At 39.6% G+C, this 26369-nt stretch overlaps 1 protein-coding gene across 1 annotated transcript in view; it reads right to left on the reverse strand.

Moving 5' to 3' along the window:
- The window catches only part of SPOCK1 (SPARC (osteonectin), cwcv and kazal like domains proteoglycan 1), a gene marked incomplete at both ends in the record, with an annotated part of 262949 nt that overhangs the window by 97263 nt on the left and 139317 nt on the right, over positions 1 to 26369 (reverse strand). The window contains one exon of the mRNA XM_079542147.1: positions 16379 to 16493. Coding sequence (XP_079398273.1) covers positions 16379 to 16493 — 115 coding nt within the window. The remainder of the gene's footprint in view (positions 1 to 16378; positions 16494 to 26369) is intronic.

Below are 26369 nucleotides of genomic sequence, written 5' to 3' on the forward strand. Positions count from 1 at the left end.
AATCCCTTCTCTAATTAACATGGAGAGAAAGGAATAAAAACTACAGACTTTGAGGGAAAGTTATAAAACATAAACAATCGCCACTTATCAGAAGAACCAGGAGACTCTTCTACCTGAGAAAGAAGGCTTGAATCTCTCTTGTACATTTTACATTTGAGGTCTACTCCAACCTACTTACATTTCCAAACTAAGACACTTTCTTGTTCAAAACCTTTCTGTACATTCCAGAAATCTTCTGTTGAATTGACAGGAAAACCATTTTGTCAGAAAACTCTAGAACATGTCTACTCAATACTTACAGCTGGAAAGCTGTATTTGTTTTATACCCATTTCAGTTCCCACTTACTCAAAATGTGCCAACGTGAAAAAAAAACAACCCAACACCTCAGCAGGGAGCTTAGCTGTGCAAACTGAGACAACAAAATCCGTACAGATAATACTATAAAATTAAGAACTAATCCAAGAACAAAGGGAGCCTATCCACCTCATGATGCACCAAGTTCATTAAAAATAAGTATTGCACTTCTAAGAACTGTAATTGCAGTATTTCATTTCATGAAGCTGGTAGTTGCACAGTGACTGCAGTACAAGTTGTCAATTCCATCTCCCCCCCTCCATTTGCTAATAAAAGTAGGAAATAAATGCCTGAATTCTGCTGGAAATTTTGACTTTTAAAATTGCAACCAAATAACATGTATTTATTTACAATGAAACTTTCAAAACGTCATTGTTAAAGTAGAGGACATAAATCCAATAATTGATAGCAAAATGGAGGCTTGATAATTCCCACTTAACTAACTTGCTAGTCTTTCTGCACCTGCTCTTCCACAACAATTTAAGAGCAGTGCTCTGCAGAATTGTTTCTTGGTAATTACACTTCATTAATGTTACACAATCTATCAGGATATATTTTCTATTTACTTATTTATTTTAGACGGCTCTACATTGTAGCCAGCTAGATGGCTTAGAATGAATATACAGCCCTTGATAAAAGATAAGCAGTCTCAGGCACTGCCTATTCACAGCCTTCAGACCATCAGTTCCCCCAACCCAAATCCTGAGGGCTACAGTCCTGAAGCAACAACTCTTCTTAGTGTTAAGGAGCCTTGATGTGGCTTGTTCTGTGACAAAATTTGGTCTTTTGATACTGGCATTGAGAATTTAAGCACTGACTTTCACAGCATATTCCAGGGAGGAAGAATAACAGGAAGAAGGGACACAATGAAAAAGAACTTTCCTTTTTAGCTTCTGAGATTCAAGAACAATTTCTGAATTATTAGAGGGAGTTTTGCATTGGTAATGTGAACTCCTGATTACAAGACATACATGGTATAGTGTTTCCTTCCTTGAGTCCCCTAAAAAATGAGCTGAACTCTAAGAAGTGTAAAACGTTACACAGACATACAAAGATTTTTCCCTTCCCACATTTTAAGATATTTAAGATGCTCACAGGAACAACAATGCCATGTATTAAAGTACTAGTCTAAATCCAGAGGTACAAGCACTATATAAAGTGTCTTCAGGTACTACTCTTTTCTGCCTGAAAAGTTAATGGCACAGCACTGCCTTTCTATTATAAATTTATAAGCAGAACAGTAATGTCTGACCAGACATATTCAAAGAAGCAAAACATTTTGGGTTGATTTCCAGCATCATTAGTACTCTCACTGTACAGAGCTTTAAAGAGATTGTAGTTCGGTGGCTCATGTCCATAAATAATGTCAGTCATGGTTCACTGGTTGAATTAATCTGATGTAAAATGACTAAATTGAAAATCTGTAGGTTGAGCTCTTGATGAGTTCTGGCAGAGCTCTAAGAAGGCGATCATAAGCTTATAAATGAAAGGAGAGTGATGGAAATTGAAATATTAAAGAAGCAGGATGTAATAGATTAAAAGTTAATTTTGATAACGTAACTTGTACCAAATAAGAAAATGAATGATGCAAGAAGCTTCTTTTTAACTGTTTTCACAAGTTTCTTTACAAAGTAAGCTATCAGACTGTTGTCAGCAACTGCGAGACTGCGAGACCCCCCCCGCGGGGTGTGATGCGTTAGGCCCTCTCCCTGCTCTATGATAGATGGGTGGTTCGTGCCCTTAGGGGCGTAAACAAAGCACTTAGGCTATATAAGCTAGTGTATACGTGTAATAAATGCCATTTGCTGCTCATCACATTGGTGTCACCTCAGTAATTGGCCCAGCTACGGTCTCCCGGGGGAACGGAACGGGCTCATACTGCAACAAGTGGTGACCCCGACCGACGTGATACCTGGGGGTGAGTCAGCTGTTTTGTAGGATTCCACTGCGGAGCGGAGCGGTAAATTCAAATCCGCGGAGTGGTGGAAGCCCAGGAACGGGGGAGGTGGCCATTAGGCTGTGAGACTGTCGGTGGCGCAGGATCCCACTGCGGAGTGGTAAATTCAAATCTGCGGAGTAGTGGAAGCCCAGGGACGGGGAGGAGTGCGCATTACTCCTTGTCGGGCGGGAGGCTTGGGAAAAGGAGCCAGGATCCCTCTAGGACGCTAGGGGAAACGCCAGGAGAAGGCCAGACATACGTTCGGCCGGAGGCGTTATGGAAGCCGTCATAAAGGTGATTCTTCATGCATGCAAAATTTATTGCAGGAAAAACGTTCCTTCTAAGAAGGAGATTTCAGCGACACTCTTGTTGCTGGAGAAGGAGGGGCTATTATCATCCCCTTCTGACTTATATGATCCTGATAATTGGGATTCATTTACTGCTGTGCTCTCACAGAGGGCAATGTCCACTCAAAAAGTTGCGGAGTTTAAAGTGTGGGGATTAATTTTGACAGCTCTTAGGAAAGCGAAAGAGGAGAAGATTGCAGGTGACCGTGCTAGGGAGTTGCTGGGGTTAGGGCCAGGGGGGGGTCTTGTCTCCCCTACAGGTTCGCTGGAGGGCAAGATGGCGCTGACTCCTTCGGCCCCACCAGAAACAACGACCCTGGGGATAAAGAAGAACGAAGCAGAGCAGGAACGATCATACCATAAAGAGGACGACCCACCTCCTTACTCGGCTTGCAGCTTATATCCTTCACTTAAGCCCTTTAAAGATAAAGGGGGAGGGGGGCCTGCGGAGGAATGCGGTATAACTTCTAGCACAATTGATAAGAGGGTCCTTGGAGAGGGAGAGATGTCTGGAGGAGTTGTGGTGCGACCTGTGGAATGCGGCAGTGGGGGCGGGACTCACCTACTGCCCGATTCTGCTTGCTACGGCGGCCACCCCCCGAGGGGCGTGGATTGTCCCGCACAGCTTTGCTGTGGGGGGGGCGTTCTGACAGGGATGGCCCCGGGGTCTGCTCAGGAGGGGCCTGGTCCCATATCGACAGCTTCATGGGGCCCGCCAACCCTCACTGATTGTGAGAGAAGACTTACGAGCTGCAGATCCGGCAGGTACCGCGCTTACTCTGCTGGTGGTGGTAAAACCAGAGGGTCCAGCTTGGACTCCTTTGGATTCCAAAGCGATTACTCGCCTCTCGGATTTAGTTAAAAGCAAAGGTCTGCGTTCCCCTGTTACCATGGCAGCGGTGGAAGCTTTCATGGCTTCTAGTCTTTTGCCATATGATGTGGTGAACCTTATGCATGTTATTCTTGAGCCTGTACAATACACCCTGTGGTATGATGAATGGAATAGACTACTTCAAGCTGTGGTGGCTGCTGCCACCCGTGACCCCCACCATCCAGCCAACGGCCAGCGCAGAGGCGATAGAACTAATCTTGCACGTCTTCAGGGCCTGGCAGATGGAATGGTGGGATCCCCGGAGGGCCAAGCAACATTGCTTAGAGCAGGAGAGCTGGCAGCCATTACAACTGCAGCCCTTCAAGCCCTGCGAGAATTGGCTAAGGTTGCAGAACCTGTGCTTCCGTGGGCAGACATCAAGCAGGGCCCCTCTGAGTCATTTTCTGATTTTGCGAATCGCCTGATCCGTGCAGTGGAGGGATCTGATCTCCCACGGGAGGTCCAATCGCCAGTCATAATGGATTGTCTTAAGCAGAAATCGTTGCCGGACATCCAGCAAATCATCAGAGCAGCGCCAGGAACTCTAACTACCCCAGGGGAGCTTATTAAGTATGTGTTAGATCATCAGAGGGTTACACCATTAACTTATGAGGGACTAGCAGCCGCCATGCAGGGAGTGGCTGCTTCGGTTAGTTCTGCGGTTAAGACCGCGGTGATGTCAGCTACTCAGGTCGGGGTAGAAAGATAAAAGCCAGTGCAGTATACATTGTGGGCATTAGAATGGGTTCCCTTCATGGACAGGTGGCCAGATTGAGGCCTGGAGAACAAGCAATTCCATACAGCAGGTTTGTGAGAGCAATGCTCTCAAGGCTTGAGACATCTGCCTTGATATTGAACAGACGTTTGTTGTTTTTGAGGTACGTTCCAACAGGTACCTGAGACAATGTTGGTATACATTGGGCATAGATAGTGCCACTAGAGCTATCAGCAATCACTCTAATCAGTAATCTCTAATCTCTTTGTCTATAACTTTACTAGTATTGTAGGGTAGGCTTTAATTATTAAGTGTCGGTAACATCACATCAGTTCTTGCAGGCTAACTACACGGTAATTAAAGACCTATCACCTACCAAGTGGAATGAATCTCGCTTTAGTAAGGAAGCTTCTGCAACATGAGGGTTTGTACCAACTGCTAAAATGCGTCAGAGATAATGGACAGAAAACCTCGATCACTGTTCACCACGACACAAGAGAGAGAGACATCACATCTTAGAGCAAAGAAGGACGGAGAACACCACTGACGGGAAGTGCTTCTGAGATGGTCCATCAAAGCGACGGGAATGTTTAACTCTGCTTAACTCTATTCTGTATTCGGTTATAGCTGCACTAGGTCTAATATTAATACGCTTTACGCTTATAGTCATACATATATATATGTATAGGCTTATAGGTATATTACATATATAAGTAGGTTTAAGACATTAGGATTATTAAGTTAAGAGGTCGCCATTAGGTTAATAGGTTATAGAGTTATTAGGGTAGGATTATTTTGCGAATCGGGATGTAACGGGGCAAAGCTTAACCGAGAGGACAATGGCATGTATAGGCGCAATGCGGGGATTTCGGGATGTACGGGTTAGGGTCCTCTCGAGTTGTAGTAGGCTTTCTTGAGCATGGAGAGGGGGGAGATGTTGTCAGCAACTGCGAGACTGCGAGACCCCCCCCGCGGGGTGTGATGCGTTAGGCCCTCTCCCTGCTCTATGATAGATGGGTGGTTCGTGCCCTTAGGGGCGTAAACGAAGCACTTAGGCTATATAAGCTAGTGTATACGTGTAATAAACGCCATTTGCTGCTCATCACATTGGTGTCACCTCAGTAATTGGCCCAGCTACGGTCTCCCGGGGGAACGGAACGGGCGCATACTGCAACATCAGACTGAACTGCATGGCTTTGAAAGGGTGAGTCCACCTTTTTTTACCTTCTTGAATAAGCTGTCACCCATGGCTTCACTGCTTATCTATCGCAAACCAATGTGGGAAAGGTTTTAGCAGTAGTTTGAAGCAATCTCTGACTCAAAAATGAAAGCCAAAATACTTGCTGATGAATTCCTTGGTCATGGCCTAGGGTGGCCATGGCTGTGATTCGATCATTTTTCTTAGGGAGATTCTTTGCCCGATATGATGGAGGATCATAGGCGTTGAATAGGATGGGAAATTCAGCAGATCTCTGCTGAAAACCACATCCACCTTTAGATGGGCTGTTTTCCTTCCTGACAGCGTGGAAAGCCACGAACTGCACTGTGAGAAGCATGAAAAAAGTCTGAACCTAAGTCATTAGAAATTTAGCCTGTTGATAACACTATCTTTCACTACTATTGAAAGGCTCTAAAATAATAATTGGAAAATCTCCGAAGTGTAATGGTAAAATACAGAAGTTTTATGAGCAATAAAGATCAGTGTTTGGTAAGTTTAAAAGTTAAGTCTGCATCATATTTAAAATACGATTGTATAAAGCAGCACATTGACCAGCATCAAATGAAGTGCAGCATTCTTTAAGATCTAATTTGAGAACTTCATACAAAATATATTGTTTGTAATATTCACTGCAATTGGATATATAAAACCATTTATCAAAAGGAAGATTTTAAAATGCAGTACATTTAATACATTTTCCAATATAATGGCATGTTGGAAATTGAAGAAAAGCTTTAATAAAACTCTTTTGCTGCAAATAGTCCCAATCTTACAAAAACATGCCTTTTTTTAGCACTAAAAAGACTTTTCTGTGGAACACATTCATGTCCTGGGGCTTCTATAGAAAAACCAGCAATAAATTTAGAATCTCCAGTAAACAGATTACAATATAAATAGAGAATAATTTTCAGAGCATTGGAGGTCATTTGTAAACATTAAATCATAATTTCTGATTCACTGGAGAACTCAACAGATTTAAGACGGAGAAAGAGTAAAGCTATACAAATTCATTAAGTATTGCAGACTTGCTTCCAGCAATTCTATGGTTAAGATTTTTAGCATATAGAAAATAGAGAGAGATTAAGTCATGAAATATAAACTATTGGGGAAAAGATAAACTTAATATTCTGGGCTGTGGTAAACCAAGAAAGACTACAGAATCCAGGTCCTTTGAGGATTCATGTAGTCATAGAGAAAGTCAGCCTGCAGCTCAAGGTAAATTGAAACCTACAAGGTCTACAGGGTCAGTGGTCAGATATGGTACTGCTGAAAGGTATGCTGAAAGCTTGTACAGCCATCCTTTTGTGTCCCACAGCTGAATACAGATAGCTTCCTGTTTGCATTTTAATGATAGTGATGATAATGAAGACATTTTACAGTTGTTTGAATAAGTATTGAAAATCCAAGAACTGCCCAGCTACTCCATATTCAAAGCTATTATTTTCTTATGGGGCCAGGATACACAGGCAGTGAGTCCCACCAAACTGTATTTGTTTGCTCATTATTCACGTGTTGGCAAATCTCTTGACATTTGCCAAGCAGATGACATTTATACAACTACTGTTTTCATTTCTTAGTCACTCTAGACTGCATAAGGAGCTTTCCAGACAAAAGAGCCAACATCTCTTATGCTATATATAGCTGACAGTGCAGGTCAGTAGTAAACAAATGCCACGGGGAGATGATGGAGCTTTAAACTCATCCTTCCTCCAGATAACTAACAGACAGCACAGACTGAACTTTTAGAAAAACTCGGTTGGAGCCTGAGATTTTAAGAAGTCTTCATGGGAAACAAGAGCATTTGGAGGCTAGATTAGCTTTGGATGCTAACTCTTGACAAGCTGCATCAAGAGGATTGTATATAACCAATTCTGCAGCCAACAAAATAACCCAATGAGACAGTAAAACTTTTAAAGAACAAATACTGTATTGCCCTTATTTTATCCTTCATATATTTGAGTTTTCCTGCTAACTTTGTTCTCTATTAGTCTGCTGCACAAACATGTATTCCCATGTTCACTTGCAGACAGGCCTTTTACAGCATCACACACTCAAGTTTCATAGTAGATCTCAGAGCTCTAAATACTGAATTTTATACATAGTTTACATGTAATGCTTAATTAGATATAGTCTCTTTATGCCAGGTTCCCTCGCCACCCTCCTTTTGTTATGATGCAAAAAAATATGTGTTGTATAGAGAAAATTTGGGTGGGTATTCGATGTAGAGAAGGTCACTTCAGTAAGAACGATCCTGCAGCAAGTGGCATCAAGATTGATTTATCTCAAAGTACAATACAGCCAGTGACAAAAACATTCAATCTTATCTCCAAATCTCTTAGAAGGAAATAAATTTGGAACAGTAGTGTTGTGGAGTTAAAGCATCTGGATTTGTGTTGGGCTCTTTAAAGTCAATGAAAGATTTCCAATGAATTCAGTAAGCACTGAGTAAGGATTTTACTCATTTTTTATTTTTATTTTTTTAACAGAGTAACAGCCATTAGCAGAAAAACATGGGATTACAACTATTCTTCTCTTAATAAGATTTCTTTAGAAATGAACTTCATAAAGATCAGGTTAAATACAAGCCTCAGTCAGCAATAAGGGAAACATACTGGGTTTGGAGATCTCCTGGATGCCTTCACTGCTTCTGTAGTTTCCTCTCTAACAATGGGGGAGATGAAATTATGATCTCAGTACTGAAAATTCTAGGTTCCACCAAAGTACAAACTTCATGGATAGCAAAGGAATAATAGAGAGGAGCTTAAGAAATTTATTTAACTTAAACGTAATGTTTCTATTTGGGGTGAAACAAATGCAAAATGCTATGTAGAAATCCTGGAAAGAGCAAATTCAACATAAATTTACACAACTCTGCACTGAATATCCATCCAGAGATACACAGAACATGAAAGCCAGAATTATTATTCAAAATGCTCAGTGGAAAGCCCAAATGCAATATGGACTTTCAAACTGCAGATATGGTACATGGCCCACAGAAGGAGACTTAAAGCAGGGAATGGATGGAACAGGCAGTTAAAGAGGAGATTGATTTAAGAAATTAAGAATAAAGTCTCAATAATCAGTAACTCAGAGGGAATATTACATCTAAAGATGTGTAAAGACTTTAAATATCAAGATGATGAAGTGATAATTTTGGGTTTTATTTCTTTACTGAACTCAGCAGTCAAACCCAATTAGCTCTGTTATGGAGGAAAACAGTCATAAGGAAACTCTCTTTATGAGGAGCAAAAAGAAAGAACATTTGCTTAGTCTAGCAAAACCAGCAAAGATGATTATTTCAAAATAAATACTGTGGAACCACTTAGGAAAACTCCAGAAATTTTAGCTGGCTGTGAATAAATTTAGGAATAAAATTAGCAGATGTCTGATCAGAGGACTGATGTTAAGGATTCTTCCTGCTGGTGTAGAGGGGCAGTAAATCTTTTCATCTTAAGATAGAACTCAGTAGGCTAATGAAAAAGTTTATATGATACCTCTGCAGAGGGATTGAACTTAATGAACCAAGAAGTCACTCTGGTGCGTCTTTATATACTGCTGAAAGAAACTATTATGAGGAGGAATATCAGAAAGCAATATTCAATCCATCCAATAACATTGTCTTTGACTGCACAAAATACAATATTTACAAATGTTAATTAAAGTCTGAAAGGTAATTGGTTATTTCTGGTTCTGCTCGGTGTAATAACTTTCTGATGATAGCAGAGGTATCCAGAGGTATTGGTCTGTTTTTTAATGAGCACTCTGATATCGTTCTAAAAGGAGCTACGCAGCAGGAGAATGTCTCAATGACCCTTGTATCTCCTCTTGTACTTGCAGCATCCTTGTGGTAAAGCAGAGCACAGTATGACAGGAGTTGAAGAGTCAAGACAATGACTCTAGCAGTAAGACATCTACCTCAACAGCCATGTGCTCGGTGACCGTGAATGAAAAAAGTAAAACCCCTGCTGATAGCAGGAACAAGTTCATCTATTTCCATTGCCAAAGCTGACAGTGATGAGGTCTACGCTCTCTAAAAGCCATTTTAAAAGAGCTGAGTGCAATCTTGTATTTCAAAAATTCCTCATGTCCAATAGGAGACAGTCACCTTGCACTACTCTAATGAGTTCTAAAGCTGATAAAGCATGACCAGCAATGAGTTAACTGTTCTGGGAAGAGAAGTACAGAGGGGCTAATTGGCTTTGTGATGCAGAAAGGCTGTTGGTGACAATCCTCCTGTTAGATGTTGAACGATTTCCACAGGAGATATCTGCTCTGCCTGAACATACTTCAGTAAATTTGCAATTTTCTGTGAATGTCTGAAAATGCATTGAAACATCAAAATGCATAATGCAAAACAAGGAAAATGCTTGGGTCTCTCAGTATTTGACTTCAGCTTTAAAGATGAATGCAATACTCGAAGACAAGAAAAGTGGAGGTCTCTACATGTAGCCATTTCTTCCAAACACTGGCTGATGTTCAAAGGTCTTACCTTTACTTACATGTGTTGAAATAGTCCAAACTTAACAGTGCTGAGCTGGAGAAAGTCAGAAAACAGCCAAGTAGGTACACGAAGTCTTCTCTGTTGAAAGGAGAGGTCATGGACAGCTTCCTCCAGAAAATAATAACCTGGAGGAGCTTTGTACAGGAACTGCTGGCAGCAAAGCAGTTAGCCTCACGATTCAGGAGGGAGTTTTCATCTTGACTGATGAAAGCTAGTCTCTCCACAAACTCCCTACAGACTCTTTAGTTAAACGCAATCTATCCTAGGCACAGCTGAAACTGAGAAATGGACCGCTTGCAGAATGAGACCTACACTTTACAGATGATCCTGTTTAGTAGAGTAATATGTGCTTTTAAAACTAGTGAGCGCTGTGCCAATATTTAAGCGTTCTTGGACTGGATCCCAGGTCGTTAGAGACTGTCTAGGAGGAAAAGCTGTTGACCTCTAGGAGTTCATACTTAAATCAAAATTTTCACAATACAAATAAAGAAAATAATAACTGTAATAGGGGATAAAGGATAGTATCAAGGCTCTTACGCTGTTATCCCTTAATATTCAGTGATTCCCTTGAGCATTGGTAGATTGATGGTGCATCATACCATGTGCTTTCTGTCCTACTAATGGGCAACATAGCCCACATAAGAAAAAACAACATTCTTGATTTTCACACATCTGTAACTTCTCTGCTGCAAAATCCAAGGTCTTCAATCTGTAGCAGAAGCATGCCTGTGATGACAGGTGGTCCAGAGATGAAATATTTTACAAAGCTTTCAAATTTTCACCAAAGACTTGTACACATCACTTGCACACCACTGGCACATCGCATTAGGAGATGTACTTTGCTCTGACCTCAAAGGCTCCATTCTCTTTTGATTTTCCTGGATTCTCATTTATTTTTTTGGATAAACACCATGAGCTGCAGTTAAACCGTGCAATGTACCGTGAGTGATCAGATATTAGAAAGAAGAAAAGATTTCACAGAGTAATGCAAAATAATTTGTAAATTACAGAAAAGAGGGAAAAAAAAAAAAAAGAAAAAAGAAAACCAAAAAACCCCAATCACTTTCTCCATTCTGTTCATCTCCAGAATTCATATTGATACAGGATTAAATGAATTCTCCAAGACTCTGTCAGAGGTACTGTTGGAATACAAAGACCAAATTCTGGCATTTTCCCCAGTACAATATATTTGTTGAAAAAAACCTAATGCAATATGTTGGTTTTTATGAGTGTGTGTTTAATCAAATATTTCTATGCTTCCTTCTGAGGCAAAAATCTATACTAGTAGATTAGAAAAATCAATGTGCAGCATTAAAGGTGGATAAAATGTTAAAATGTCTTGCATGAAAACATTTTTTTCAGGGAAAATTAAATTTAATGACTCCAAAGCAGTTTGCAGACAGAAGTAAATATTGTTGCATTGCTACATGGGAACAAAACCCAACAAATTTGGAATAATTTGCTCTATTTTTTCTAAAAGAACAGTCAAGTGCTTTTATTTCCACTCTGGACTAAGCAGTTGTCTTCTATTCATTCTGAAAATGTTAATCAACAAGAGTCTATTTGGTGCTCACAAGAAAACCACAACTGTGAATTCACCCCAAAACTTAAAAAAAATCCCAACAGCTTTGGGGATATGAACACTAATTTGGATATTTTAGTTTTCTGTGTCCAGTGCATACATTTACTACTTAATCCTCATAATGATCTTATCATTGATAAGTATTATCTTGAATTACATGAGGAGTCCCACATCTCATTGTTAAAGTTATGGATTGCTCATGAAGGAGCCTTGATTCTCCAGGCAGGACTCAGTGTCCCAGAACACATCTTTTGGCAGAGCGCCTACCCAAAATGGACGAGTGCATTGTGTCCTACTGCAGAGGCTCTGAAAATAACTGTATTTTTCATCAGTTAAGGTTTAGTATTAATTGAAAGAACAGTATTGGTATGGCAAAATTTCTAAACTTTATGCATAATTTTGACTGTCTGGCATCCGCCAGTTTAGTAAGAAGTGCCAAGATTTCAACCAAATAGGGGAGAATGGTGTTTATTAGCAAGACACATCCTGGCCCACTTCAGCATAAACTGAAAGAAAAGTAGAGTTGTGCAAAGTAGTTGGAAATAGTTATATTTTGCTTTCAGAACATTTCAAAGTCATAAAAGCTTATTAGAAAATCTGATTGAATAGCCTCCAGTGGAGAAATGGAAAGACAAATAATCATGAACAAACTGCAGAATAGTTCTGCCCTATTATTGTCTGAGTTCTCTGTCCTACAGTTTGAGAAAACACCCAGTAAAACCTTGCTATTAGCACAAACACATCAGCAGGAATGTGAACTATGTTACACTTTGAGATGCCCTTTGTGAAATGCTTTTTTTTTCCCAAGCTGTACTTAAATCACGAATGAACAACAATTATTTTCTGAATCAGCATGAAAATGAAAAGAGAAAAAAACAGCAACAACAAAAAACAACCTGTAATCACAGCAAGGCTAAACAGGCAACAAAGTGGTTATTAGTAGATCCAGAGCTAATTAATCATCTCCCAGGTCTGATTCTGTTACAGCACATCATATCATATGGATTGCTCATGCATTCAGGCTTTGATACACATTACCACATAAATCATTCAGCACTAAATGCCACGAGCTTAGGAACAAGCCCTCCCTCCCTTCGGTCAGGCCACTGGCAATGTGGGAGTCAGGTTTGCAGTGCAGGAAGACATCAGCCCCAGAGGAGCACTTGGTGTTGTGCCAGCACCTCGTTAGCATCTAGCAGTGCTGGCAGAGCATGAAAGCAAGAGAAAATACAGGCAAGCATAAGTCAGAGAGCAGATCAAACAGCAGGGTCAGGGTTTATAGGCTCCATTTAGCGCATTTTAAAGGGCAACTGTTGGTCTAGCATAGGGACATCAAGGAATAGGGCTGCTTAAAATTCCTGCATACGTGCACAACTTTCCAAGAAACACCTTGGAAAAAAGTGCATTTGTTGTGGGGCAAAGATTTTTTCTGCAATATTCCCAAGCAGTTTGTGAAAGCAGGTGGGTCACTGACATTCCTGCAATTACTAATTTTCTTCCCTTCTGAATTGGATACAACCTGAAGCACATAATTAGCACACAGAGCAGCAGAAGTAAAACATGCTCAGTTTCATATATGAGGATCTTCTGCAGGACTTGTTTTTGACAGGGCCAGAAATGGAGTACCAACGGCAGGTATTGTGCGGAAAGACAGGGAGATTTGCCTGCTCACTGTGACTGAGCGAAGCTGCCAACATTCATGTGTTGGTCAGAACAAGGCTTTGATGTGAAATTTAGAAGAACAGATGTTTTATCTGGGAGCTTCTCCAGATCTTAAAAAAAAAAACAAACTCGATATTGGCCTCTTTTGTCAGCAGCAGTGGCACGAAAGGACTGAGGAAACACTGAGTAAATAGCTGCATTTCTAAGTCACAGCAGAGAAGCAGCAATGTTGCATGATTAGCTCTGTGAGTGACTACAGCCATAACTAATTGCTGATTGCCAGCTAAATGGACTGAACAACACGGTAAGCCCTGGCCATGTTAATATGGCCACTGGTTTTCATCTCTGCTCACTCCTTTCCAAAAAAAAACCAAGAATGCCATCTCTCCTCAAAGGCAGCTATACTAGCAAAGCCAGCTGAGATGAATGGCATGAAGGTTTACCGGACTGCAAATGCATGACAGATCTTTGAGAGATATTAACTACTGCATTATATGCAAAACTGGACTAATAAAGACTGTTCCTCATAGATCATGCCCAAACTGAAAGGAGTGTTAATCCACACAAAAGATTTAGAAAAGCTCTATCATTAGTCCAAGGGTTATTAAGCAATATAAGAGAATTCCTTCAAATTTATCTTCTTTGCCTTTTCTCTAAATGACATCACCAATTTGTACTGTAAATGCCTTAGAGAACGTGCTGTCAAAACTCTATTATCTGTCTGAAATACCTCTCAAAATGCCTTCTTCCCAGTCTTCGAGCACCAAGGCTGTGCACGTGGCTGGGAGGGTTCAGACAGCGTTTGGGGCTCCTTGATAACTTCTGGGGCACCTCTGGGACAGAGCCACCCCAATCCACCTGCACTGAGCTGCTCTCCATGGACCCATCCTATGCTCCAACCTGCAGGGCCAGTAGGTCCTATTTTTGTGGCATCAAAGTCTCAGCTCTGTTAGTGAAATACATGATATTTGTGCTGCCAGATGCAGTGAGCTATGCCCTAAAGCCCTATGGACTGAGTTAGCCATCATGCAGCCAGGGTCTCAGTACACAATAACAAGTTTCCATTTAACTCAATTTTTTACACTATTATCTAATACACTATTATTCCTGAAGTAGTTTAAAAAAGTGCGCATTCTAGCAAAAAGGAAATAAAACAGCAATAACATTGTGTTGTCACTGGTGATTTCAAAGTTAGCTGCCTTATGCCTGGAAAAATGCAGTTTCCTTGGGCTGCAACTATTCAGTGGGCCAGGTAATCAGGTGATGCAAATCAGTGCAGTTCTGTCTGGATGCCTCAGCAATAATGCAAGATGTTGCTCTCATGATTGCTTTTTGCTGAGCCTACATGCTTTGTAAAGCTACTACAGCAAGTTGATAATGATGCATGAAATGGAAGATCCTTCTGTGCACACCCAAATGCTCAGTGGATGGGCAAAGCAATCACAATGGTGCTCTGTTATTTGGTGGCTCTTAGTACACATGTGCCCATGCTAATATATTCAGGCATTTGCTGATTTCAAATAGGTGCAACTCCACCTTTTAAATGCATTTATTCCTGATTAACACATCCTTTAATATGACTGGAGACAGATGTACAGCAGAATTCAGGTCACGCACTGAATAAAGAACACAAAGTTGTGGGACTGAAGATGAAAATCTTCAGTGGTGTCACTCCACTGAGTTAGATAGCAGGGAATTTGGCCTGGTTATGTACCTCATTGACGTGTCAACCCCTCGAGGCAATGGTGGCTGGGTATTTTGAGAATAAAAACACTTAAGCACTTGGAGCATATGTGCCACTATCACACTTCAGCAGTAGTTCCTTCCGTTCTACAAAACTTGCTGGAAATTGTTTGGAGAATTTTCAAAGTAAGTTCTTGAGAGTTTTTTATTCATCTCCATAGACACAGAGCTACTCAAAGGTTATCTGAAATAGCTGCAGGCAGCAGAGGAATCACAGAGAGATCACATGAAACATAGCCTGGTTTCTGGAAAAGAGAGATATTCAGCTCCTCTTCTATACCATTGCCGTGCACCATTTTGACCACTTCTGGGACACACTGAAAATAGCTCAGAAAGCATCTTGCTCAACATCTATATCTGTATGTCATGATGACTCCTATCTAATGCAGGTGCCATAAATCCATCTCAACTCAAAAATGTAAGCTACATAATGCCAAAAATGTCAGCAGAATGTAAGCTTTGACACAACGGTACCCCTAAAATCCTTCAGGAATTCATCACATATGGAAAACTGAAGATTAAATGTACTGCCTCATGTACATTACACCATTAACTTTGTTTTGTGAATCTAAGATAACACATATATATTTTTTCCATTGGATTAGCTTCCTCAACCAAGAAGTAGTGAGATAAGATGAGACGTAGTACTGGCAGAGGGGAATCATATCATCCTGAATTTAGTTCTGCTTAGAGAGTTATGGAACTGCAGCCTTCACTGGCAATGACATTTAGGGATATGAGTTGTTACAGGAAAATTTTTGTTTTCCTTCTAAATAGGAAAAGAAATTGGAGATAAGTTTTCAAATTATTTACTCAAATGCACTGAAAGCAAAACAATGTATTTGTCTTAATATATAGACAAACCAATCACATTTGCTCATTACAGCAGTACAGATTTTATTTGACAGCTGTTGGCAAGAGAGAGGGTTTATTTCTCAGTTTTTCTGGCTCTTGGACTGACTCTGGAGATACTCAAGCCCAGTTTCCCTATAGCTTGTCCTACTTCCAATGAAAGGCAATGTTAATTTGTTTCCTCTGAATTTCTTTATAATGTCCTTCATTCTCGATTGTAGCATATTTCAACTTATCCTTGGTAGGCTTATCTTTATTTGTATCTTCTCTCAGTGAAGTTCTGTGGTCTAATATGAACATACTGGCCAAAGCTCTTAACATATTAAATTATTCCATTTGCTCTCAATTCAGTCATTCAGCAATACAGTGTGGAGCTTTCTGTAATTACGTGACTTCCCAGGGAAATACTCTGCAAAGTTCCATCATTTTTTGGTTCCTTACCAAATATAAGCAGAAGTTTGATTTTTTTTTTTTTTTTTTTTTTTTTAAGTTCATCTGTAGTAATCTCTTTTTAATTGCTTCTCATTTTGCTTGTTCCCATCATTCTGGGTATCTGAAGCCATAAAACCATCAAACAATGTAGTTCCCTTACCTGTGTACCAGCTGCTTGCGGCTTACACAAGTGGCAGTTTCATAGTCATGAGTGACACACACTTTATGTGGGCTGCACTTCACCTTCAAACACGGATCTTTGGATGGATCAAGAGCTACAAAAAAAACGTAGAGGAAAAAAGTTAGAAGTACATACGAAATTACCTTGTGGCTGACAGATTACAAGTGTCCTGAGGAAATACTCAGCCACTTTGCAGTATGTGCCATTGTTTGCAGACTGTAAGGTAAATGGAAATGTGTAAGTAGAAGTATAGAGGGAATACTTAAAGATTCTTATTACTGAATAGTGTTCTGATAATAACTTGGCATTAAAAATAATATTAGACATTGTACTTCAGGAAGAAGCTCTGGTATAATAATCTTCTGTTATGCTTATTTCATAGAAAGGTTATGATGGAATAGAAAGCCACAAGTAACAATAATACCAATAACATTATCCTGGACTTTCATACAACTGTTATCAGCAACAGTTCTGCTGGAAGTGGGATTAGTGAGCGTGATGAGTTACGACTTCAGAGTAAATATGTCCAAGTTGTTGTCTTTGTTCATGCTCCCTAAGGAAAATTCTTCCTCCAAAGTTGCTCCCTATTCTCCATCCTTCACTACCCAATGCTCCACCACTTGGTGGTTGCACTCCAGCTTTGGTCTGAAGCCTTTATTCCTCGAGGATCAATCACTGCTGCTTTGTCTCTTTCTCCATTGTGGACCTGAAGGAGTGAATAATGCTGCACTCTAATGACAATGCAAAACAGATTTAAAGGACTGCAGATACAAACTAATTACCCAAACTGGCACTCGGATAGAACACAAGGATGAACACAAACACCTACATGTGCGCACACACTGCTCATGTGAAAAGCTTATTTGAAGATTGAAACAGCACAGCAACCCACTGCCATGTTTCAGTGAGAGGTTCCTGCAAGAATTCCCATTTAGGGCAATGAACCAAATCCCCCTGAATACAGTGAACACTCTCTGAAAAGAGGCAGTGAGATTCCGAGGGCTTCTTTATTTGTTTCTCTGTACACAAAAATCACTCTTAACAGTAATGAAGAAATTAGAATGTGGTGTGTTACACCGAGTCTTGCTAGAGCTGCACACATGCTTTCCCTCTGCTCTTGTACGTGAAGGTATTAAGCATGTATCAGAGGACTCAGGTGGTAAAATTAGGATTTGTTTCAGGATTATCCTGTTTAGTGCTCACAGTGAGAGAGCTGGAATCAGTGGAGGCAGGAGCTGCTCCTTTGCAGAGGGGGGATGCTGGTGCACGAGGAGCAGCCCTGTAGCATTCTTCTGGGCCCAACGGAAGCTCAATAGCTCAAAGCAGACAGTATTTGCTGCCCTGCCTACGTGCAAACCAAGCTGCTCCTGCCAACTTTCTATAGACTGCTGCCCTAAGTGAGTGCTGATTTGGTAATCTTTCAAATGAAAAAAGAGAAGCGATACAGTGCTGTACTGGATACCACTTCAATTACAGCGCTGATCCCACCAGGGAAAATCTCTTATAAATACTTTTCTGCAATCAAGTTCTATTTGAAAGGCTATCTATCTAAATTTATTCTCTAACAAAAGGATGCTTCTAAAGACCGGCAATAAGTTGTATCTGCCAGGAGGAATTACAAATATTCCAAAAATGGTTATGTGAATACTCAGAAGGGAAGTCACAGCCGTATGTAGGAATTTCACCCTGAAGTGATTTTTAAATAAGCTTTTTTGGATATTATTTTGCCATAGACTCAACTTTCTGTTCATCTGGAAGGTGTCTTTAAAATCCATTTTCCTTCCCCCTTTCCATCCCACATGATGGGTCATTTTTTGAATTGGGTAACTCAGTTTCATTTTTGGAACCATGTAAAGATCTTACTGCAAGTTATGGTGACTCATGAAGCTCAGAGAAACTTTCAAATGATACTACTTGAAGTACAAGAAGTTTCGGTTTGCTAAGCACCAGATTTCTTTATGTGACAGTAAATATATACCCAACAAGCAGATAACACTTGTGTTTCTCTTGCAGTGCTGAAGCCTTGCAGCTGTTCTGCTGGTTTAAACAGCAGTAGCTACAAACTCTTACCACGTTAACACCCATCACACATTTTCAATGGGCAGTTGAGCATCACCAGTGTACATGTATTTATTTTGGTGAAAGGCACAGGGAAATTGCAAAAAGAAAAGTGTTAAAAGCTTCTTTTTCTTCCTTTAAAAAAAAAAAAAAAAAAAAAAAAGGTCATCAAAATTGATAGAAAAGTGAGCAAGGAAGGAGAACAGACCATCTGTGTCCTGTACCACAAGCAACCCATCAACAACACCCAAAGAGTTGCTATGAGGAAAATACAGAGAGAGTGTTTGAGAAGCCTGTCTGTCCAACTAAGAGACCAGAGACTGAAAATTCAGGGGTGCTTTGCTTTTGGTTTCTGGTGTCTTTTGTAACAGTGGCACGTGAGGAGAAGCAGTGATTCTGGTCCCAGCTCACCAGCCCCCATCCGCTGCTCATTACATCCCCAGAAAAGCAGTGGGTGAGACATATGTCCTTAATCCTTTTACTTCAGCTCTCACCAGAGACTGAAACAAAGTCTGAGGCAGATATCTGTAAGAAAAACATTAACGAGCAGAACTTGGTTAGCCACTGGTCTGGTCTAGCCACTCTGTATTAACACACATGCACGTTGTCTGCTTTTGCTGGAGACACATCCTAGATGAAAAATACTGCATCAGTGCTGCAGTCCTACAAGTCACACCCATGGTGCAGACAGGATAGGTATGCTTGTTTTCATCCTAACCTTGAAAAGCTGGTTTGGAAATAAAAAAATGGTCCCACTCAAAAGGACAAATGTTGTTTGAAGAACAGCAATGGTAAAGGATGTGGTTGGAAACACTAGCAGCTGTTTCCTTTGAAATCAGGCCTAAGAACTCTCAAGCTCAGTGTCTTGCTTCTAAAATATGAAAATAAGAATAATAATAATGGCAATAGGAATACATAAGGCTTTTAATAAGCACTCATTGGATGAATTATTTCATTCCTGATGGATAATCTCATGGAGATCCTTAAATGGAACAGACTGTGAAAGTGCAATTAATCATTTTTTATAAGCAACCAGTTCAAATAAGTTTATTAAATGCAAACAGAACTGTGGACTTTGTCAGAAGACAGCAGACAACCCCCACAATCTAGATTATTATTTTTTGATATATTTTTTTTAATGCAGAATGTATGACCTATTTGAATATAAAAGGTCAAAAAAGGGATTTATATGTCTGCCAAGTTTCTCAACATGTTAAATAAGTTTAGAAGGTTGTTCTACTGCTTAGCCAGACAAGCCCTAAGGAGAGAAGTCTTAATAAGAAGCAATTTCTGAAATATGCTAATCAAAGATCATGCCTTGTTAATCAGATTTCTACATGACTAGGAGCAGATGCTCATCATCTACAGAAGAAAAGACCCTTGGGAATAAGATGAAACATAACAACCATATTTGTCATCACAGTTCTTTGTATCCTAAAGCAATGAGTACAAAGTTTTTGAAAATGAAGAGCCAAAAGTAGAAATAAAAAAATGAAAGTGGAAAGATGAGCAAGGAGGAGAAAATGAAAGTTAAGTTGTTTTATAGATGTTATTTTATCAGCTTTAAAAATCACACCCATCCCTTTTCTATGTTAGAGTCCACATGAAGTTACTCAGGTTTGTGGGCAAGAATAACAAAAACACCTTAAGTCTACTTGCACTATGTGAATATTTCCCTGTTTTCCTTTATGCTGAGACTGCAGGAGAAGGTAACTTGGTTAGTTAGTGTGACCTAATGGTGGCTGAGGATTGGTCCAAATTTTTTTGGGGTGAGATAGGTGTTCAAACAGAATTGGAATTAAAGGTTTTGTGTGAACACAAATATTTAGATGGAAACTCATCTCAGTCCCTCTGTCGTTCTGTGAGACCAGGCTCCATAACTTCCTGTCCTGATCTTTCCCATGTTATCCAAATCCCTGCACACCTGATCTCCAAGGGTATGTATCCATCCCAGGGGACAGCTGGCTGAAACACAGGGAAACACAGTACTGCATGTCTCTCAGTATGAACATTTTTGGAAGTTTTTCATCCTCTGAAAACTCCTGGCTTTTTATCTTGGCTCAGAAGTCTTACTATTTATCACTTCTATTACCAAGATGTTTCTATGACCAACATTTATTGTCTGGAGCTTCTCCGTCCTGGTATCCTGAACCCTGAAATCTCTTCCTATCTGGAAGGGCAGAAGTGAAGAGATATTTAGATGGGCTGAAGTTTTTACTTCAATGGTTACAACTACTTGTAGGAAAACTGTACTTTCTTGGTCTGGTAGCTATACAAGTCAGCTGATGGCAGTGCACAAGGGAAAAGCTTTCACCTCTATACAGTGACCCCAAACCTATGGCAGGCTATTTATACAAGATGCAGGAATCAGAATTCCTGCTATTAAGAGGCAGAAGATTTGCATTCCTTTTTTTAAGTTAAGCTTTTAATTATGCAAAGCAACATGAGATATCTCTTCAAATTATGTTAAAATTCTCTGGTTCCATTACAGACATATTAGAATAATTGGGAAAAAATAAGCACAAAGATTGCATCAGATCATTAACAACCTCCTAATGGCACGCTGGCAGCTTTTCCCGATGCAGAAAGGACTATGAACACCAGTTGCATGCCAAATCCTTTTCCTCGCTGCTTCCACAGAGGAGACCAGAGGACATTTGTGTCTGAACTGTACACACTTTTCTTTCTCCTCTGTGTGCCCTCCAGTTGAGGCTGTGAGTCAGCAACACAAATCAGTGTTGGACAAAGACCTAGCAACAGCGTTTGAGATACTTTTCTATTGCATTTCATATCTGTATATATTACCACTATAAAAGAAGACTTATGACTTAGAGGAAACTCCGTAGTTCAGATAATGGCTGTACAGGGAGAAGTTGCTGTTTAAGGCTATGCTGTAGCCGTGGGTCACGTGTTAATCACAATAAATTTATTTTTCACTCATTTGACTTTAAAAGGGTGATAACAAATAAATACTCTCAGAGCGTCACAGCAATGGATGTGCAATCCTGCAGAAACTGCATGACTCGTTCCCAGCAAGATTTATGAGCTTGATTTTGTTTTTATGACCATTTGTTTGGGGGAAGAGAATAATTTGAAACTCATGGCTGTTTAGTGGAGCTGAAACAAACTACACAATCAAAAAGAAATGGCATTATGTAAATATTGGCGTTTTTTGTTTGTTTTCAAGACTGCCTAACAATAAGTACTATCATCACTCAATGACAAAAATACTTCTGCGTAATGAAATGTCAAAAGCAGTTGCTTTTATGAAATCCCCTTGAAACCATTCTCAGTATATGAGAAGAACATCTGTTGAGAAAGGTACGATGAACTGGAAAATGGGACCTGCTGTCTTCAATACAGAGATCCTGGGGCATAGTGTAAGACAAAAGAGACTGATAATATAACAAAGCCTCTCAATTAAACGAGGTGTTACATTATAGGTGTGTATTCCAATGTCGTTATGTATTAATTGATTCCAGCTAGGTGTGCAAACAGCAGGTAGGGCCTGGCAGTGACAAAGCTGTGGAGGAAAGCAGGTCTGGGCAGGGAGGAAGGGGAGGAAGGCTGACCCACACCCAGCTTCCTCCACACGCAGTAAGTGAATGGTGAACTTCAGATCCAAGAGGAAAAGTTTCAGATCAGTACTTTGTCTCTACCAAAGAGAAAATGTAATCAAAGCAGCTAAGCAGTGACTTGCAGGAATTATTCTGTTCTCCATGAAAACCGTCCTATAGCAAACGTATAAGAAGCCATGAAGCCAGCTTAAGCATATATTAATAAAAAACTCTCCAATCTTTGCCCTTGATTTTTGCTTGAAAATCAGCATGTTTTCAACACATGATAGCCAACATATGGCTAAAAGAAGGCTTGATTTTAACCTTCATCTGTTCCATAGATTTACCTTCTGTTCAGCTTTAAATTAGATGATGACCTTGTGCTTTTTTCTGCCTATAACCTTATGAAAATAATGTTTTCCTATTTTACAGGTTCATAAGTGGCCACACTGAGTTGCTTAAGACTACCTTGTTTATTGGAGCTGAGTGTAACTTCTCAGAACTGCCACTGGTAATAATTCTGGTTTTAAAATGTGTTACTTAATAAGAGAATGTGAACCCTCCCCTATCAATTGCAAGTGATTATCAATTTTTAAATTCTGTTTCTGCAAATCTTGGCATAAATCAGTGTGCTTCATTAGAGAGAAAACTGGTGTTAACCCTCCTCCACCTCTAGGGGAGAACATGTCTTCAATTAACATTCAGATATTTAAGCCCCTCTTTCTCTCTTTCATGCTCTCTCTCCATGTAATTACTCAGAGCAATTTGCATACATAAATCAATTCAGTTGAAAATTAATTACCGTGGGCCTGCATGTTTCAGACATGTATGAGTTATTTTCAGTAAATAAGATTTCTCCAGGCAGTTGAACAGTAACATCCTAAACTGTCGTCACTGCACTGTATTTTTGCACAGCTTTGGCTTGGAGAACTCTAACATGGGAGAGGCTGAAGATGTTGGTATAGCAGACAAAAGCATCAGTTTTCATTTTTACAAGCACTTCCAAAAATCTTTCCTTATGTAACTGACATATAATTTCTTTTGACATTTGCAAGGGCTGTGCAGGTGAAAAGGTGCTCTAAAGGAGTCTACAGATTTCCTTTCCAAAGCAAAGATAAGAACCTGAGAAGTACGAATTTCCTTGAAAAATACACAGAAGTCTGGTGCTGTGAAAATACATGAAGAAAAGAATGAAAAAGAGAAAAGTGTAAGCCAAGAAATGTGCTTCCACTGGTGGATATAATGATCAGTCACAAACATCAATGTAGGTATTTGGTTAGTAAAGGCACATGTAAAGACTAGAAAAGACCAAAATTGGTTTTCTAAAGAATCATAAACAAGAAGCTCCTAGTTTGATTTCTGGCAATGAATAGTTATGATTTATATCTCAATATACTGCAAATATATCTCAAATATTTCTCTACACTGGGACAAGTTTTTAATATTTCACCTACTTAGGCATGTTTAGCTAATACATTTATCTTTCCAACACCTTCTTTGGAATCTGAAAAAAAAAAAAACCAGCATGTATCTGCTGGAAAAAAAAAGAAGCTGTCAAATCCAACTTTGTACTTCTTCTGTTTTCCAGCTATCACAGGTTGCACTTTGTACAAGAAGCTCTCCAGCCTCTAGGGCACAAGTTCAACCAACATGCAAGCAGAGACCACTCACACTGGTTCAATAAAGTATAACCTGGCTTCAGTGCCATAACATTGCTCTATGTTCCAAACACTTGGGCTGTATGATGATTTTTGCTTGGCTGAGTTAGAGATGAGAGTTGTGTTTCTGCATAAGGAGAAAGTGAAGGCAGAACAAACCTAAAAAAAACCACAGACAGAAGGACATCAGTCAGACGTTCCATTCAATTTTTAATTCCAGGAAGTATTAAGGGTACAAAAATAACCCCATTCTCAGGGGCTCATGGAGCTTCCATAGATGTTTAATGACAGGAGATCTATGGATTTGGTCTCAGTGTCCCAAGAGCCCCTGGAGTGATGCAGCATCAAGCTTTCTGAGATAGCACTGGGGAGCTTCAGATCGTTCTAATCTTTAGTTGGTAGAACATGAGAAAATGAAAAACCTTTGCTTCCACCTTGCAGGGAGGACTCAGTTCTATAATAATGGAACCTCAGCATAGGAGCAGAATTAAAAGCATGGCTGTTTCCTTTGGTCAGCCTCAGCTCTGTTCTTGTTTTACAAAGATACCATATAATGATGCAGCCCAGCATCTCAAAAACCAGGCATCCTGCTACTCGCTCTAAATGACCTCCACCCTACCAGCTTTCCATTGCTCTGCCAAAAAGGGCATAGCTGTTTCTGTAGGAAAGCTACTAATGAGTCTGCCTCCTCTTCGGTGCCTCCAAGCACACAAGTACCCCTTCTGGACCAAAAGATGCTTGCTCATACTTTCAATTTTCTAGCAAATGAGTGAGAGGCCAAGAGAGGAAAAGCACATGGATATCCACACTTGTAGAACTCATTAGCTGTGAAATAATTATAAGTCATATTTTACTTTTGTGTGATGCTGAGGCTGCATTTTCCCTATGTGTGATCAAGCATGGGTCCCATGATATTGGGTGATTCTCAATCTCCAGATCCTGGTACCACAACACAATTTCATTTCTTTCTCTCCAGAAGTCAGTAAGAGTTAATTCTCATTGCTGCTGGGGAAATATTGAAAATATAAACTGTAAAGATTTAAAATTCATAACAATAACCAAAACTATAGAAAACTACAAAAAAAAAGAAAAGATATTGAAGATGTGTATAGTTGACAATCCCACGGTAACTCTGAAATGTCAGATACAATTCATCCCACAAACTGACCTAGACCATTTTTGCTTTTAGTTACACTAGAGTAAATCATTTATTCAGTATGATTTCATTTAATACAAATTATTTTACTCCAAGGCCAACTGAAAATAAAACAGTTCATGCCTTCTTCTGAAAGTAATATTTTGAATTATTCATGCATAGTTAGAGACACACCTTTCCCATTTCAGATGAATACAAACAAGTATTTGGATTTGTTCAGGTGGAGAAGTTGCATCGTATTTCACAAAACATTTCCTCAACAGCTCTGCAGCAGTCATAATCTATACTTTAACTGAAGCAATAAAATAATAGGGAAAAAATATCAGGATTTGATTTGGATAGATAGCTTCTGAGATACTGAACTCTTCCAACTTTGATTAAAAACTATAATGCATTGTAATACTGTGAAATATGAGTAGAAAAAAATCCAAGGATATAATTGAAATAAATATCTCTGCATATAGAACTCTTCTTTCTAGAAAAATATCTCCTACCAATCAAATTTTATCATTGCTCAGTATGTATTTTACGTCATTAAATCTCATGAATAACATATATGTTAATGAGTTTATTTTTAGATGTAATGCAGAAGCAAATTCTGAATGTTGCTGGAAATAACAAAAAATAAGGATCAAAGGATTGCTTTTATGAATCAGTATTCTAGTAGGCACAATTATAATTATTTCCTAACACAATGTTATAGAGATGTAGGCACATAATGGGAATTCTGGATATGGAAATCTGACAAGGTCACTCTGTTTGTCGACAGACAGAATGTCAGTGCAAATGAGGTACAGCAGTTCCCAGCCAGACACCCTGGCTATCTTCACTTAATCGTATTTAAACACTGTACTGGATAATGTGTTCAGCCATGGAAATGAGAAAATCTCTACGTGTTCCACTGGTTATATGCTAAGACATGTGAAACAGAATTTGGCATCAAACATTATCAAGTATGGAGTGTAAAACACAGGAGTGCATTTTGTGTTTATACGGTACAATACTGTTAGCACGCTTCAAAACAGTGTGTCCTGGAAGAATGACAACTTCACTCTGTTCTTAGCACATGAACTCATGTGCAGCTGATGGCCCAGTCATTGGGCAAGAAGGAAAGGACAACTTAATGTTGTGTTCTTGTTGCTAGATGATCATTATGGTCCTTTTCAGCCTAGGCCATTCTATGATTCTTTGTGACACGGGGCAAATGAGTTAGCTTCTCTGTGTCGCCTTCTATTTTCTCTTCTAGCATTTAAAATGGGGACAGCAATACTCACCTGTCTTTACAGATCACCCGGGGACTTCTGGAAGGTATCACAGAATATGACTGATTTGTAATGTATCGTTTTAAAGCAGCTGAATTCTGCAGAACTAAAAGCCGTTTCATGTTCATTTATGACAGTCTGATTGTCTCCATGGAAACATGGGCAAAACATCATTTCTACATCAACACAGGAAGATTTGTTTCCATATTATATTAGTTTTAGTGTGCACCAAGAGAAACAAACACAAAACCAAGAGATTTTTCAAAGATGAATTTCATT

Source organism: Tetrao urogallus (assembly GCF_951394365.1).
Source record: "Tetrao urogallus genome assembly, chromosome: 14".
In the NCBI taxonomy this organism is placed as follows: Eukaryota; Metazoa; Chordata; class Aves; order Galliformes; family Phasianidae; genus Tetrao; species Tetrao urogallus.